General features: G+C 33.1%; 2 protein-coding genes across 2 annotated transcripts; one reads left to right on the forward strand and one right to left on the reverse strand.

Annotated features, from left to right (window-relative positions):
• Positions 1 to 799: 799 nt before the first annotated feature.
• On the forward strand, positions 800 to 2,491 carry LOC114385884 (protein CASC3-like). Its single transcript, XM_028345927.1, has one exon. It carries the CDS (start codon positions 800 to 802, stop codon positions 2,489 to 2,491), a length of 1,692 nt encoding a protein of 563 aa, XP_028201728.1.
• Positions 2,492 to 6,986: 4,495 nt separating this feature from the next.
• On the reverse strand, positions 6,987 to 11,082 carry LOC114387401 (uncharacterized membrane protein C776.05-like). Its single transcript, XM_028347588.1, has 8 exons — positions 10,936 to 11,082; positions 10,478 to 10,546; positions 10,152 to 10,209; positions 9,941 to 10,041; positions 9,470 to 9,565; positions 9,287 to 9,380; positions 7,792 to 8,029; positions 6,987 to 7,698 (listed from the first exon to the last, which is right to left on the reverse strand). The coding sequence occupies exons 1-8, from the start codon at positions 11,011 to 11,013 to the stop codon at positions 7,395 to 7,397; spliced, it is 1,038 nt and encodes a 345-aa protein (XP_028203389.1). The 5' UTR covers positions 11,014 to 11,082; the 3' UTR covers positions 6,987 to 7,394.
• Between the last annotated feature and the right edge of the window lie 5,189 nt (positions 11,083 to 16,271).

A 16,271-nucleotide genomic window follows, 5' to 3' on the forward strand; every position in this document is an offset into this window, starting at 1 on the left:
AACTAAATAAAAATGTCTTTTCCCCCCTACTAAAACTGTGCATATAAATCAAACTACTATTTATTTTGTTGTAAGACTCAATTATCAGCTTTCATCGGTTCAATTCTTAATTATATCAATTCAATCACTGATTAAAATTGTGTTTAATGCAATAATTTTTTAAGTAAAAAAAAAAATCAAACCATTCATTGTCCGGAATCCATTTCACGTGTACCACAGAATAATTTTATAGAATTAAATATTAATTTAAATAATGTTAAGACAACTCCGATAGTTTCAGATATTAGTAGATTCAACGTGTATTAGTGGGACAATTCTTTGCAAATCGCTTTTAATTAGACTTATTATCTTGAGAACTACACCAAAAAATATAGAAATAATATACAAAAGTACTAAACAATGCACTGATTATCTTGAGAACTAAATATAAATATTGCTAAATTATTCAATTATATTAAATAAAAGTAAATATATTTAAAATAAAATTATAGCATCAGACAAACATAAAAAATAAATAAAAATTATTATATTTTTAACATATGTTTATACTTATTTTTACAATTAAATTAAAAAATAAATTCAAATAAAGACATCCAAAAACCTAGATTATACAATGATAGGAGAGTTTAGTTTAGGAAGTACCTGTTACTCCAAGTATATTATCTGTCCATAGTTGCTGCGTTGTTATAAGAATTTCATTTGACGTTGTCCCCGTACCTGTCAAATTTCCAAAAACAAAACAAAGAGATAGAATAGAGCACATACACTACTTGTTTTTTCCACCCTCACCACCACCACCATGCCCCGCCGTCGTTCCTGGCACTCTTCGCCACCCTTACTGAGCCCTCCGCTACTTATCATTCTCTTCCCCATTGTGATCCTCACGCTCCTCTTCCTCGCCGTGCCGCCGATCCTCTCCGCCGTCACGCGCCTCCTCCGCTCGGCATCCTCCGACGTCAAGACCAGCTGGGACTCCCTCAACATCCTCCTCGTCGTTTTCGCCATCCTATGCGGCGTGTTCGCCAGACGAAACAACGACGACGAACAGACCCCGAATAACCACGTGCACCAGCACGACGACGATGCCGTTTCGGATCGAAACGCTGCGTTTCGTCGTTTGCATTCGGAGGGACAATCGCAGTGGTTCGGGTTCGCAGAAGAAAGAAAGGTGTATGGTAACGATACACCTCTTAACCAGTTGCAGTCACTGGATACCGGGGGAAACCGGTTGAGGATGAGACGAAACAGCAGCTCTTATCCAGATCTGCGCCAGTGGGAAACTGGCGATGACCGGTACAAGTTCCGCTTCTACGACGATTTCGAAATTGACAAGCCGTTCCGCTCGCCGGCTAGGGAGCACTTCCCCGCCGTCGAACACCGCAAACGGTGGCCGGAATCACCACAACCACAACAACATCAACATCAATATCAACAACAAGAAGATCAAGTTAAGGACATTCCGGTTGATACCTTCGAAATTCGTCCTTCTCCGCCGCCGGTGAAGTCAACTTCACCACCTCCGCCGCCACCACCACCTCCTCCTCCGCCAGAATCTGCTCGACACAATACGCGACGGACGCATCGGAAAGTAGAGAGAGAGCGAGAGAGTGAGATAACTGTTGAGCTCGACGATCACGAGTTCACGACGATCCGCTCTCCGCCGCCGGCTCCTCCGACGCCGCCGCAGCCTCCGTCGGTGAAGACACGATCGGAGCGCAAGAGTGATCGAAGGAAGAGCACCGTGAAGAGAGAGATGGCGATGATTTGGGCTTCAGTTCTCTCCAATCAGAGAAAGAAAAAGAAGAAACAAAAGACAAAGAATAATGAAAATCAGGATCCGCAATACGATGATAATGCCGATGAATTAACGAATAACACGACAGTGCCACCACCTCCACCGCCACCTCCGCCTCTGCCTTCAGTGTTTCACAGTCTATTCCGAAAAGGACTAGGCAAGAGCAAGAAAATCCACTCGGTGTCGGCGCCACCTCCGCCGCCGCCTCCTCCGCCGTCTAAACGCAAGAGCCAGACCCCTCCACCGCCGGAGCCTCCTCAGCGGAGAAACTCCGGCCGTCCACCTCTCCCTAACAGAACGGTCACCTTCAACGACGAGACTCTAAACGCCGGCAACCAGTCGCCGTTAATTCCAGTTCCGCCGCCGCCGCCACCGTTTAAGATGAAGGCGATGAAGTTCGTAGTTCGCGGAGATTTCGTTAAGATACGTAGCAACCAAAGCTCGCGGTGTAGCTCTCCAGAACGCGAGGACATTATTAATGCGTCGGAAACTACAATCAATAACGACGCCGTTACTGACGCCGTCAATGACACCGTTAACGACAGCGTTATGGATCCCAACGTTTTCTGTCCCAGCCCCGATGTGAATGCGAAAGCCGCAACGTTCATTGCTCGGCTCAGGGGAGAATGGAGGCTCGAAAAGCTTAACTCGTTGAAGGAGAAAGACAATAATGGTTCATTGCCTTGTAGCTTGTAAAAAAACTCAGTGAAGAAGAAAAGTTGGGTTCTAATTATGGTATTTTATATTTCAGTTATTAGAGCCTGATAATGAATTATTCAGCGTCCTCTTGGGTTTGGGTTTGTGTTTCTTTTTTCCCACATACTTTGAGTGATTCATGGCATTTTGTTAACAAATTTGTATAGCAGGATAACTGGGGGGGTTCTAATTATGTTTTTTATGTCCCATTAGAGCCTCTACTACTAGTAGATTGATTTATTGGAGTACCAACTTCTGGTTTGTTATTTTGAATGTTTTCTATAATTTGCTCTGATCTATTGCTTTTGCTCTTTCTAGACAAAATCTCTCTAATGTTCCTTGGTCTTGGGAGCAACTGAGATGTAGTTGTTGACTTGTAGATGTTTTCTTTTTCTTTTTTAATAAACAACAGTCACTGGATATATATTACCCAGCTGGATTTAGAAAAAGACTTTTGTCAGTTGTGTTCTGTGAACATTTTCGTTGGTGACTTTTTCGTGTGATGTACATAAAGAATTAAGGGTCATAGAAAGAAAAAAGGTTTTTTTTTTAATTTATTTTCAAGCACGTACTAAGTTTTCAGGCCTAAAGAGGACCACTTTCACTTCCGTTAAGAGTCTTTTTGCTTTCGATCTCTTGGTCTTGAGCAGCCTAATATGAACCATCCATGTCCTAATTCATGCAACCCAAACCATAGAATTTCATTGTCGAAAAAATAAAGCAAAGTTCTTTTGCAAAAAAATATATTTAAATAGACCTAAACATAAACTTTTGTTTTATGGTGCTCTATCAACGGGCATAGCCACAAGCAGGCAAGCAGCACCGCTTGTTGATTATTTATTTATTAAAAAAAAAATGTTAGAATCACCCTCTCAAGCAAATTCTCTTAAACTCACTCTCAATTATTCAGATAGTGTTTTTGCGAGATTGAGAGCGATGAGAGTTGTAACAAAGACAAAGGAGTGTTGAAATCCTAATGATAAAAAAAGAAGAAGAAAGGATTAAAATTTGCCCACAAAGATAGCTGGTTAGCAAGTAACAAAATAAAGTAATAGGGTGAAAAATAAAGTAATAGTTGAGAGTGTGTTTAAGAATATGTGCCAGAGAATGTCACCCTAGCATTCCTCTAAAAAAAAATCGGTGCAGCTTAGCTGGTTTGAATTAAAGTATCCACTTTGAACAAAAAAATAATAATTTGAAGAAAAAAAATAGTATCCACAAAAGAGTTGGGTATTACTATCGGCATTATTACTTTTGCTAATGACACTATCTATGCAGATGCATTTTATCCATATTTCAAAATTGTTCCCTAGAACATTACACAACGGAATCATACCTTGGTTGTGCAATTGGGGAATGAAAAAATACACAATGGAAATACTCTTTCTTTTTGTACAAGTGTACAATGAAATCGTAGTTTCATTATGTATTTTTTTCACCCTCAATTATACAACGGAAACATGATTTCATTGTGCAATTTTTCATCACCCACAGATAACACAACAAAATCATGATTTTATTGTGTTATTTGATTCCACCCCCACATAATACAACATCATTCTATTTTGTAATTTTACTTTTGCCTTCATAGTATAATGGAATCATGATTTCTTTGTGTTTTTCATCTAATAACACACGGATCGTACTTTCATTGTATTATTTTTCAAAACAAAAAAGTAACACAATGAAAGTGCAATTCGGTTATGTTTTGAGTTGAAAATGACAACAAAATTGCACTTTTGTGGTGCTTTCCAAAAAAAAAAAAAAGTCCACAATGAAAGTATGATTACGTAATGATTCTCAACCCAGAATGCAACAATACTTCCATTGTGTATAAAAAACAAATATAATGCAGGGGAAGGCAAAAGGATGGTGAGAACAATGGGGGAAAGGAAAGGGAAACTGGTGGAAAAAATCTGCAGAAGGGCACTTTTGTCTATTCTCACTACTTTTCAAAAAGTGATAGTGGGAATAGCAAAAGTGGTAATAGGAATATCAACTCTTAAAGAATTTAATTGGCCCAACGAAATCCCTAAAATAAAAGGCCCAGATCCTTATGTCGACCAATCCACAACTAAAAACCCTAGTAAAAAACTGTAAGGATAAAAAAAAGTCTCGTGCTTTCACACCCCAACTAGAAAGTCGCAGGTGTTGTATTTTGGCTAGCTTTTTTTTTTTTTTTTTGAAGAAAGACTTTTGTATTTGAGGAAGAAAGGCAAGGCCCTTACAAATATCAATATGTTTATTTGGGTAGCTAAGACCATGGTATTTCAAAAAGTTTTTGTCTCAGTTGTTTATTTGGGTGTTTTCAAATTTTATATATTGATACGTTTTAAGAACTTTCAAATAAATTAAGTAAAAGCATGGATTTGCATGCATGGGATGGAGTTAAGTGGCCAAGCTCCGATACAAATCTTTCAATTTGGGTCTATATGCATGATAATAGGGTCTCTTAAAAAATGGTATTTTTATATTTTAACCTTAATTATGTAATTATCTTTTTATAAGAAAAACGTCAGATAGTGGAACAGTCTAATGTTCAGATTTCGAAAAAGGATTTAAATAAGATTTAAATTTTATAATTTATTTCTCTTATCAATTACTATAGTTTGATTTATCTTCTCATTTTATGACCTCGTTCTTCTTTTGTTGACAACGAAGCAAGGTACCTGCAATTACACCCTAACATGGAATAGAATGAGTCTTTCCATTACGTAATACCTGTGAATGGTTTGGTAAAAGAGGGAGCTACTGCTTTGAGCTCATTGTTACTACCATCCCCTTTCGTTACCAGGTGCTGGTACCTCCAATCGAACCACAAAAAAATAAAAATAAATAACTATCCCAACCCTACAGTGTACATTTTACTAGTGAAATTGATACTATTATTTATTTGTAAAGATTAGGGAGTGATTTATGTATAATGACAATGATTTATAATTTTTATTGTTTCTATAACGTTCGAGAAGTGTGTTCTTATTTTGAATTTACAAAATCACAATTATTTATTTATTATGCTTTATGAATTTTTATTGATCATATTAAATTTATAGTGCAGCAAAGGCATTCAAAAGGTCTCCTTGATTTATAAGAGGATGGCTTACCCAACTATATAAGCATTTATCATGTTCATGAATTAACCGATGTAGGACTATTCTTAACAGATCATTTCTTATGTATTTTAGAATAATCATATCGTCATATCTAATACTAGATACATATTGTACGGAATATAATAGTGGCAGAACTTGTTAGAGCCGGGGGAGCCGTGACCAGCCCCCTCCATTTTTTTTTTCAATTGCTTATATAACTTTACTTGTTTATTCAAGATTGTCCTCCTCCCAAATTGTTTTGTTAATATGAAAATATATGTGTGAAATGTATGTAGTAATTCCAAATTAAAAAGTATACGTAATTTCCTTCCAATGAAAAAACGAAATGTTATAAAAAAAAAGTGAACCGATTGTTTCCATGTAATTGTTTTTTTTTTATAGAAAAATTACTTATTTAGTCAGTCTTTATAGTTGTACAATCTTTATCTAGGTAAAAATTATATTTTTTAATCTCTATACAAGTATATTCGAATTCCTTTTGATTTCTGTCATTACAAAATAACAAGGATTTAAAGTTAAAGTTTGTATAACAGTATTGACCAAAAGAGAAAGTTTGTATAACATATGGACCAAAAGGGATCAAAGAGTGTTTATAAATGAACTAAAATGGATAAATTTTTAAGTATTAAAGATAAAATTTGTGCATAATGTGTGCCAATATAAAAAGTAGCAACCAAATGAATAGTTTTTCCTTGTTTTTTTCTAAAAAAATATTTACAGAAATCTATGCAAGATAACTATCTCTTTTAATGCTCAATTTTTTGTTTTATTTTAATGAAAGTAGAAACTAGTGATTAATGTAACCTCTACACCTTTGTTGCAGACCTATACTGGCAATAAACTCATTTCAAAGGTTACCACATCTATATGATACTCACATGATGGAACAATATAAAGGAGCATTTGGAGATTTGAGTCCTCAAGTTTAAACAACAGCTCCCTCACTGCCTTCCTTGAAAAAAAATATATGGAATGATAAGAGACGATATTAAAAAGGAGATATCTCCATTACTTGGATTGTGAATCCAGGTAGATCATGACAAGTTATTCTTCATTCTACGTATGCTATGGGAAATTGAAATCAAAATGAAAAGTATTTTGATTACATCTTCAAATAAACCATGTTTTAAGCTAAGGAGGATTAATACTCGGGAGAATGCCATTTTCTAGCCAGAAGTTATGAAATTTGCCCTCATGAATGAAACTCTTTGACCTCCCACACATTGATGAGATTTTCAAGATGGATCTGATTATATCGATATCAATTTCCTTGTAGATTTTGAAGCAACTTTTGTACGGACACAAATATGTGGCAGGGACATTACAAGCCGTAAGGACATGTGCACTAAAATTTGTTAGTATCTCAAAAAAAGTCGAAACACTAAAGCACACTGAAATTACTAATTAGAGGTGAAGATAAAACTATAGCAAGATATCATCGTATAAGACTTTGTTCTACAAAGTGTCTATTTGAATAAATGCACAGGGAATATGCATTGGTGTATTCCACTTCATTTGCATTTAGAGGACCATAGATTGGTAACATGTGGGGTCATCTTATAATACACAATAAGACTTTGTGTGATCCATAGGAATCAAACACAAGTACCAAGGAGTTTACAACAACTCACCCATCCTGTTCAACCTGTTCAACCAATCAACTGAGCTACACTCCCTTGGTATACCCAGTAAGACTAGGATAGTATGACTAAATGGATAATTAACTCATATCATGAAATCAAGATGCCTCAAGAATAGTTGAACTACCTACCACTTTCCATCACCATCTATCACTGATCTTTTTTATTTTGAACAGGTTGCATCTCTGATTTCTTTTTCTCCTTGAGAATTACCTGCCTAGGCATCACATCTATTAGGAAACTTCCCCCATTCCACACCGACGCAGAAATCTTCAGCAATTGGAAGACTACAGACAATTCATATGACAAGAATATGGGAACAGTCAGAGCAGTGGTTGCCACAGTGAATATGCCTTGAAGCACAATGTACATTAACAAGCGATTTTGATCCCCAAGTAAGCCGCTTAAACGCCACCAAATATTGTTTGCTTTCTGAGCTTTTTTGGAGAGTTCCCTATGAAACAAACAGTTAAGTCAATAAAATGAGAAATGTCAAAGAATGATCAACCACCACTCTATAAAGCCTGTAGGAATGCTCACTAGTTACCTGTAGGAAGTCATGACTTCAGGATCTCTTAAAAACCGTTGTCGGCGCAAGACGTTAACAATGAGGAAGTATAGAACCTGCCAGAGAATATAAACTGCTAAGGGAACCAGAAACAGCCACATCCAGAGATAGGATTTATCTTCGATGTAAGGCCATGTAGATCTTCTAGCTGTTCCCACTGGTCGCAAGGCTTCAAAGGTTGCAGGATTCCACCATCGAATGGTAAAGAAAACCAATCCTGAAGAAAAAATCTATTGAATTAAAAGCATAATAAAAACCAAAATGGATGCAGCAAGAAACATAAAGTTGACATGTCTATCACAAGTCCAGTCCAATTGTAGCATCTCTAATGTTGTGATGCCTAAGTAGAAGTTCAAGCTATTCCACAGATAAACAAGTATTAAAATTACATATTTTCATAATATACAGGATAAAATATAGTGATTTAATATATGGATTTAGGTGGATATTGTCAGAGGAAGGCTCGTTAATGATTTTATATCCAACAGATATTAAATCATACAGGCACAGATCAAGAAATGAAGACATCTGAAAATAGATGCAAGTCATACAAGAAACAGAAGATATAAGACTTGGTGAATCACTACTATAGTAGAGATGAACAACAAAGAAATAAAAAAAGCCTCAGCATAGAGGGTTTCTTTTTTTTCTTTTCTCATGGGGAGGGGGGTAGCGAGTAGCAACACTGCGAGTCTGTGGCATGAACAGAAGTATAAAAAAAAGATCAAAATATTAATGTGTTTTGATTTGGTGTAGATGATATCAATTGAAGGTCCTTCGTATTGTTTTTGCCCAAATACGAATTCCTTGATAAGCATCCATTCTGGCATCTGTAGCCTTTTTAATTTTTTTCTTATAAAATTTAAGCATGAATTGAGTTCTACACAAATAGAATATTAAATATTCCACAAAATTGTTCACCTTCAAGATTAAAATTTATTGCCTGGAAACCTGATTTTTCTGTTATTTCGCTGAAAAGTCTTGCAAAAGTTGATCAAGTATGAATTCTGCTACTAAACTTTTGATTTCCATGTCTAGCAAGAAAATCTTGAATAGTAATGTTAGTTCAAACTGTCTTTTTACATGAGGATCTATGTAGGTGCGGAAAAATTAGTTGATTAAACCAACACTAATGCCCAATACTACTCCAGAAATTTGTGAACTTTGAATAGAAAAATCACGAAGATAATAGAAATTGAACACAAAGCAAGATACATTTGATCAGAGATGTTCTATCATAAAATTACTATTGCATGCTAAGCAAACAACACACTGACCCAATATATATATATATATATATATATATATATATATATATATATATATATATATATATATAATGGCAGATATTTCCAATAATTGATAATGGAAAGCATGAGTCTATAATGATCATAGAAGAAGAGTAAGATTTTCCAAAATTTTATTATCTTGTAAAAAAAAGAGAGGACTACTGAAAAATAAAGGTATAACATACCAGGCAAAAGATGGATAAGAACACTGACAATCTTGTCAACCGAACTGAAAACTAAGCTACAGCGCCAAACAATTAAAGCCCACGCTAATGGCCCCTGCAAAACAGTTATAGAATAAGTTATAAAGTTGACAAATGAACCATTCTTCTACCAAGACATCAAATTATCAAGGATAACATGCTTACCTCAGCAAATGAAAAGCAAACCAGGAAAAGCTTTTCATTGCTTGGGTAGAAAAGGAGGTAAACCAAGAAGATTGTATTGGCATAATAGCAAAAATCCTGAAATGCATGAACAAATCACTTTACCACCTAGTTTTCATCACATAGGTTTCTACTACAGCAACACATGGAATTAATACCTATATCCTTATGATAATGAGAACATTGAGACATATATAGAATAGTTTCATGAGGAGTGTTAGCAATTCACTCTCTAACACACTCTTTAACAAAGTTAAAATTGATTAGAAAACACAAATCATGAGTGAGAGTAGCGAGAGCCACACAAAATTTACTATTTCTAATAAATTCCAACCAATAATGAGTGAATTTAAAAGAGTATGTTAAAGAATCCATTGCTTCTTGTTACCATTTCTCTAGTTTCATAGTTGCAAAAAAAACTTGAAATACAAAATTTGAGATATCATCATTTACCAGGAGATAGTAATGCCATTTCTTGAACCTGTAATATATCCAACGGAGAGGAACAAATACCACATAGAACAAACAATATACCAAGGGAACGGCTTGTGGCCCTGGCAAAAGAGGGTAATAAAAAAATGAAAACCAATAAAGAAGGCATTAAAATCTGTTTAAAAAAAGAAAAAGAAAAACCAATGCATTGTGCCAAACAGAATCAACTTACTTGCCCCAAAGATGAAGCAAAACCAACCAAAGCCAAGAACCCCCAAAAGATGAGTCACCTGAACATTCATAAAAGGAAAAAAAAATCAAAATCCAAGCTTGTTCACTATTAACATACCCAAATGGCCTTAGATGATGAAAAAGAAACACATAGCTAAAATACATGAATCAGTAAGAGGGAAATATAAGGTTGGCCAAGTAATTGGGAAGGGAAAGGAAGAAGGGAGGGAAAGAGGTCGCGGCCCCAACTCACATTTCCAACAAAACTAACAAACTAACGGTTTGCTGATAAATAAAAACCTGAATCAGAAACAAGAATATACCCACCTTGTTGATGAACCTTTCATGCTCTTCAGCTTGTTTGGCTAACTTAACGGCTTGTTTGGACAATGCCTCCTTCATTTTCAGCCAAAACAAAAACAAACCCATGTCATGAAATTAAAAAACAGATGCAGCCATTCATGGAAATTAAATTGAAAAACCAAAAAAGGCAAAAATTATTACACCAATTAATAACGTGTCTGGTTCCACATTTTGGATGTGATTTTCAAAAGCAAATAATTATAATTTCTGCATCTCAATCAAAATTCCTTCCTTCCTTCTAGTTTCCAAAGATACTATAAATACAATTTTTGTACGTGCTTTTTATACTATTCTTCTGTTAGAATATAAATTTCATTTTATTACGCCAATCACCAAAGTAAAATTTCAAAATCTAATTCAAGAACAACACCAAAAAATGCATCGAAGTTTTATATAAAGAAAATGGATTGAAGGTAACGTACCTTGGACCTATCCCTGAACCTACGCTTTGCAAAGGATTCATTGTCTGCGTAGTCTGCATGGTCTTCGTGATCAGACATACTCACGTGTGTTCGATTCAGACAAAGAAAAATGAACCAGAATTCTGGGAGTGAAATATGGCCTATTGTTCTTCCATCCAACTATATATATGTGTCTTTCTAATTTTGATTGGTATAAAAAAATAATGTCTTCCAAAGCAAACAAAGCATATCAATTATCAGTTAATTTAACATTTACCGGTGGAATTTAATTGAATGTATTTTCTTTACTTAATTTTGAATTTTATGTGATTGGAAATTATTAATTTTTATTATTTTCAAAGTTATAATTAAGATAATTTTTAATTGATTGTTGGTATAAAAATATATACTAATGATGCATTAAAATTAAAGTCATTTGTAAATTTAATGGAAAATATGTTATTAAAAAATTAGTAAAATATTGGATAGTACATAGTTGTAATGAGAAAATTATTCATCTGTTAAGAAATATAAATTATTAGGAAAAATAGAAGGTTGTTGATAATTATAACATTTTTCTGAATTAATAATAATAATTACTATTATTATAACATAATTAATAAAAAAAATATGTATATAATTAGAAATTTACCCTGTTTTGACGAAGATATCTTAAAATAAAAAATTAATATGTGCAACCTAACCATTTAATCTAATCCAAATTTGGTTAAGTTAAAGTTAGTGGAGATATTTTAATACAATAACTAGACTAAATCTAATCTAAATTAATTAGATCTAGTAAATGTTTAGTTTTTCAAAATTATATATTTGACTTTTATTCTATGTTCGCGAAGGATAGCAGTTGATAAGAATTAGACTTATATATATGCTATAAAAATGTAAATTCAAATTCATTTTGACAAACTTTATTGATACACAATCTATAAATATATTTTTTATGAGCGTTTAATAAATTTTAAAACATATCTTGATTTCATGAAGTTCCTATCATCCAATTCACTAAAACTTTTTATCTTAAAAAAAAAAAAGAATAACAGCAATAAGCAATACAGTAAACCAATAAACACATGGTAAGGATGAGATTCATATAATATATATGTGAGTTCAATTTGATAATAGATAATCTACAAATATATCTATAAATATTTGTTAGACTTAAAATCTGATCTATTGCTAGAGAGGAGTGAATGTGTCTTAAAAGAAAGGAAGGAACATCTGACAAAGAAAGAGGTGAATTTGATGTTGAATTGTTGATGGTATTGGTGCCACACTATCAAGAGGACACGCCAACTAATTTTACCAAAGTTTGCGCCACGCGTCTCGTCCCAATCGCATAGAAATCTCAAAACTGCGATAGCATTGTTTATTGTTTCTTGTTCTTCGTATAAACAAACAATATCACACACGCTTTATAGATTCGTAGAAGTTACCAGAATTGTTACGTGGAAAAATCTTACTTGCAATAGTCTTTAATTAAAAAATTGTTTTATGATATATATATATATATATAATAATATTATAAGCATATATAAATTAATAAGAACTATTTATACACTAATAATATAAAAATATTTTATACTATCTTTTAAACAAACTATTATGTAAAAAAATTACTAGTAAATAATAAATTTGTTGCCTTGTATATACTTATCATTATCAAGAACGTTATTAATACTATGATTAATTTTTTATTTCTTAACCGTGTGAAATTTTTAACTTTAAAATTAAACTCAATTAAGAAATTTTAATTTTAATTTCAATAAAAATAACATAAAAATAAAACAAAAACCCCTAACTTTTTTTTCATACACTAATTAGCAGATCTTTTATTTAAAACGAATTCAAAACGAATTCATGAGTATTGCTAAATGTTGATTTTATAATAGATATTTGAAGTTTATATTCTTTGATCTGAATTAAATTATGCATATAACTAATATATATTTTTAAAGAAACATCTAACTATAGTAGTTCTTCTGTCAACAAAAAAATAAAAATAAATAACTAATAGTCAAATTTTAATAAATACCACAACGCTTATAAATTGCGGTTTGGTTTTCTATTAACATAAGTTTTACATATCATATCAGATTGAAATTTCCCAAATACAAAAAGGTACCAATTAATTCTTGTGAGGAGCATAAAGAAATATACCCAAAAATAAATCAAAATTTCGGCAAAAAATGTTAACAAGCCCAAATCATCCATTTGTATATTGACCAAAATCAATTAGAGATTACTATCAATCCCTGCTAAAATTGTTATTGACTCCTATATGCAGGCAACGAATCTATTATATCTTCCATTTTAAATTCATCACCCCTCTTTCCTTCCTCTATTCTACCTCCCTTTCTCACGCCACTCCCTTTGCACTCTTCCTCTTTTTGAATCCTTCTCCTCCCAACCTCTTCTTCCCTTCCCCTACTTCTTTCCTTTCCAACCCTCTTCCTTCACTTCCCAACCTAACCCTTCTCCAACTTGTTCGGAGGTATTATTTTTTTATCCAAGTTCGTGGTCAACGGCATCATGATTGTATTGTAAATGTAATTACAATGAAATCTTAATTCTATTTATATTTTTTTCCAGGCAAAAATAGGTAATAAAATGATTCTATTTTGTATTTGGACACAACAAATCTCAATTTCATTAGCTATATTTTTTTTGGGTTTGAAAAATCACAACAGAATTGTGATTCCATTGTGGCTCTATAAAACAATACAATGAAATCATGATTTCATTGTACATTTTGAAGAAACACATAATGAAATTGTGATTCCTTTGTATGTTTTATTTTTTTATTACTTTTAGACAAACATAATGTTTTTTTTAATTTTATTGTCTTAGTTAAATATAATTGTTTATTATGAAAGATTACTAGCTTATTTTTCATTTTTTTCAGATGGTTTGCATGAAACAGACATTGTATGTTGCTGGATGCGACCCCTCCCACGAAGGCCTATCACAATAAGGAGAAGATGCTACAGAGGCCCGTCACTAGTGTACCTCTACAGCCATCTCTCCTGTGTGAGGCAATATAGTAGCAAGCAATGTGGAGGTTATATGACATTGCTCATGGTAAGTAAATTATTTTAGTATTTTAATTTTTTTATTATTGTAATTAGTATTTTTATTAATATTTTTTACAGTCATGGGTGTTTGCGCATCTGTCCACTGTTGGCTACTCAAAGCTGAAGGATTATGTTGTGGAGGACCCAATAGCCACTAAATGAAAGTCGTTGAGAGGTACCAAGTTTGCCCTTCCGATCAAGGAGACACTAGATGACCTATAGATGGATGTTGTCATGTGGTGTCCGTATGAGGACCATAGGGATATGAGGCCTTTCATACAAAAATCCTTTTTCTCTGGCTTCATCAAATGCATGATTGACGTGAGGCCTTATCGTCCGTAGAGGGTGTTGAGGCAATTTGGTTATGTCCAAATGATTCCATGCCAACTTGTTTGAACTGAATGATCCATCCGTAGACAATCCACTCACTTCTTAGTTTTGATGAAAACAACTATATAAATTTATGATGACTAATGGTTTAAATATAAGTGAACAAGACCTATTAGTTGAAGTTAACATGGCAAGATTTTTCTATTCTTAGCGAGCTTCATGATTGTCCACTCTCATTCACTACAACCTCATCCATTCTCTTCATTTGGAGCACCTAAGGCTAGGGCACATCCATTGGAAAGAGACCCACTCATTTGGAGCTTTTCATTTCTTTTCTTCTTCATTTTCATCCATTCTCTTCCACTCCTTCCACCCTTAAACCACTCATTATTGGGAGCTCATCAACCAAATATTCTTGATGTAATGATTCTAATTATCTATTTAATGTTATTTCAGTATTACTGTCTCTTTTATGTGCTTATCATCATGTTTGTGGTTTGATCACACATGCTCATGTAATGTTATAGGGTTAGGCGTTGGAAAATGTTTATCTCTTAAGAATTGAAAAAAAAACATCTAAGTAATCCATCTCTAGGGATAGGATGGTGTTATTTAGCCTATTTTATGCATCTCTGTTCATAATGCAATTTGTTTAATTTGTCTCTTAAGGGATTAGAGGAGAAATTAAGCATGTTAGACTTTTTCATGTGAGGAATCATGACTAGAGTATGCAAGTTGATGTAGGTAATAATTAAAATAATATTGAATAGAGAAAAATCATTAACATTGCATCAAGAGTAGTTGTGGTAGGCTGAGCCCCTAACATGCCCATAATCCTGCATCAACCATCACTTCATTGCTCCAAGTGTTTGTTGTCTCGCCCTTGCACATGCTCGCTTTATAGTTTAATTTTATGTCAAATTCACATTTAATGTCACATGTTGTAAATATTCGATTCAATTCATTAATTGTTTAAAATTGGATATATACCTAAACTCTGAGTACAGTCAAAGTCCATGTGGACTCGACACTCAGTCTTACCATTTTAAAATACTACTTAGATGAATCGGTACACTTGTCAGAGAGTTAACAATTATAAAAATGGTGTAATAGTTATCAAAATTATACCAGTGTAATTTGATCTATCCTCTTAATATTGTTTGTACAAGTCATTTTTTTACAAAAAATATCCTTTAGTTGAATAATTGTTTATAAAAGATATTTAATTTTGATTTAATTTTATATGGAAGCTCAAAATTATTAATTCTTTTGCAGTAAAAAAAACCTTATATTTCGATGTATTTTGTTCCTCCCAAAAGAGAGCTTAGTAATACACTAGTAAGTTTCAATATGCTAATAAACTTAAAGAACCATTTGGGTTTTCTAGTTCTTAAACAGATGACATTTGAACTACCATATTAACTTGTCACCTTCCTTGACCGACTTTTGTATAAAGTGGTGTAATTTTTTAATTAACTATCAAAATAGGTAGATTTAAAAAAAAAATTATGAAAATAGGTATTTTAGAATTAAAGAAATCATGCTTCAAATAAGATTTCACTTTTCCAACTTTTTTATTTTTTATTTTGAAAAAATTATGATCCATCACAATTTGCTTCTTTTGCCACCACAAAAGTGGGAGGTTTGTCATTTTTTTATCAACAAAGCAATTTTTAACGATTTATAAGCATTTTGTGGTGGTTTTTTAGCCGTCACAAATATTTTTTAATTTTTTTTGTTAAAGTGAAATCATGTTTTGAAGTACGATTTTTTCATATATAAAATATTATTTTAAATATGACTTATCCTTTTTCATAATTTTTTAAAAATATATCCATTCTTGTAATTATTTGAAAAAATAGCACCATTTTGATAAAAAAAAAAGTCTTCTTAATGCCTTCTTTGGCAAAGCATAATAAAGTGTCAATTAACTTAAAC

Source organism: Glycine soja, chromosome 15 (genome assembly GCF_004193775.1).
Source record: "Glycine soja cultivar W05 chromosome 15, ASM419377v2, whole genome shotgun sequence".
Taxonomy (NCBI): Eukaryota; Viridiplantae; Streptophyta; class Magnoliopsida; order Fabales; family Fabaceae; genus Glycine; species Glycine soja.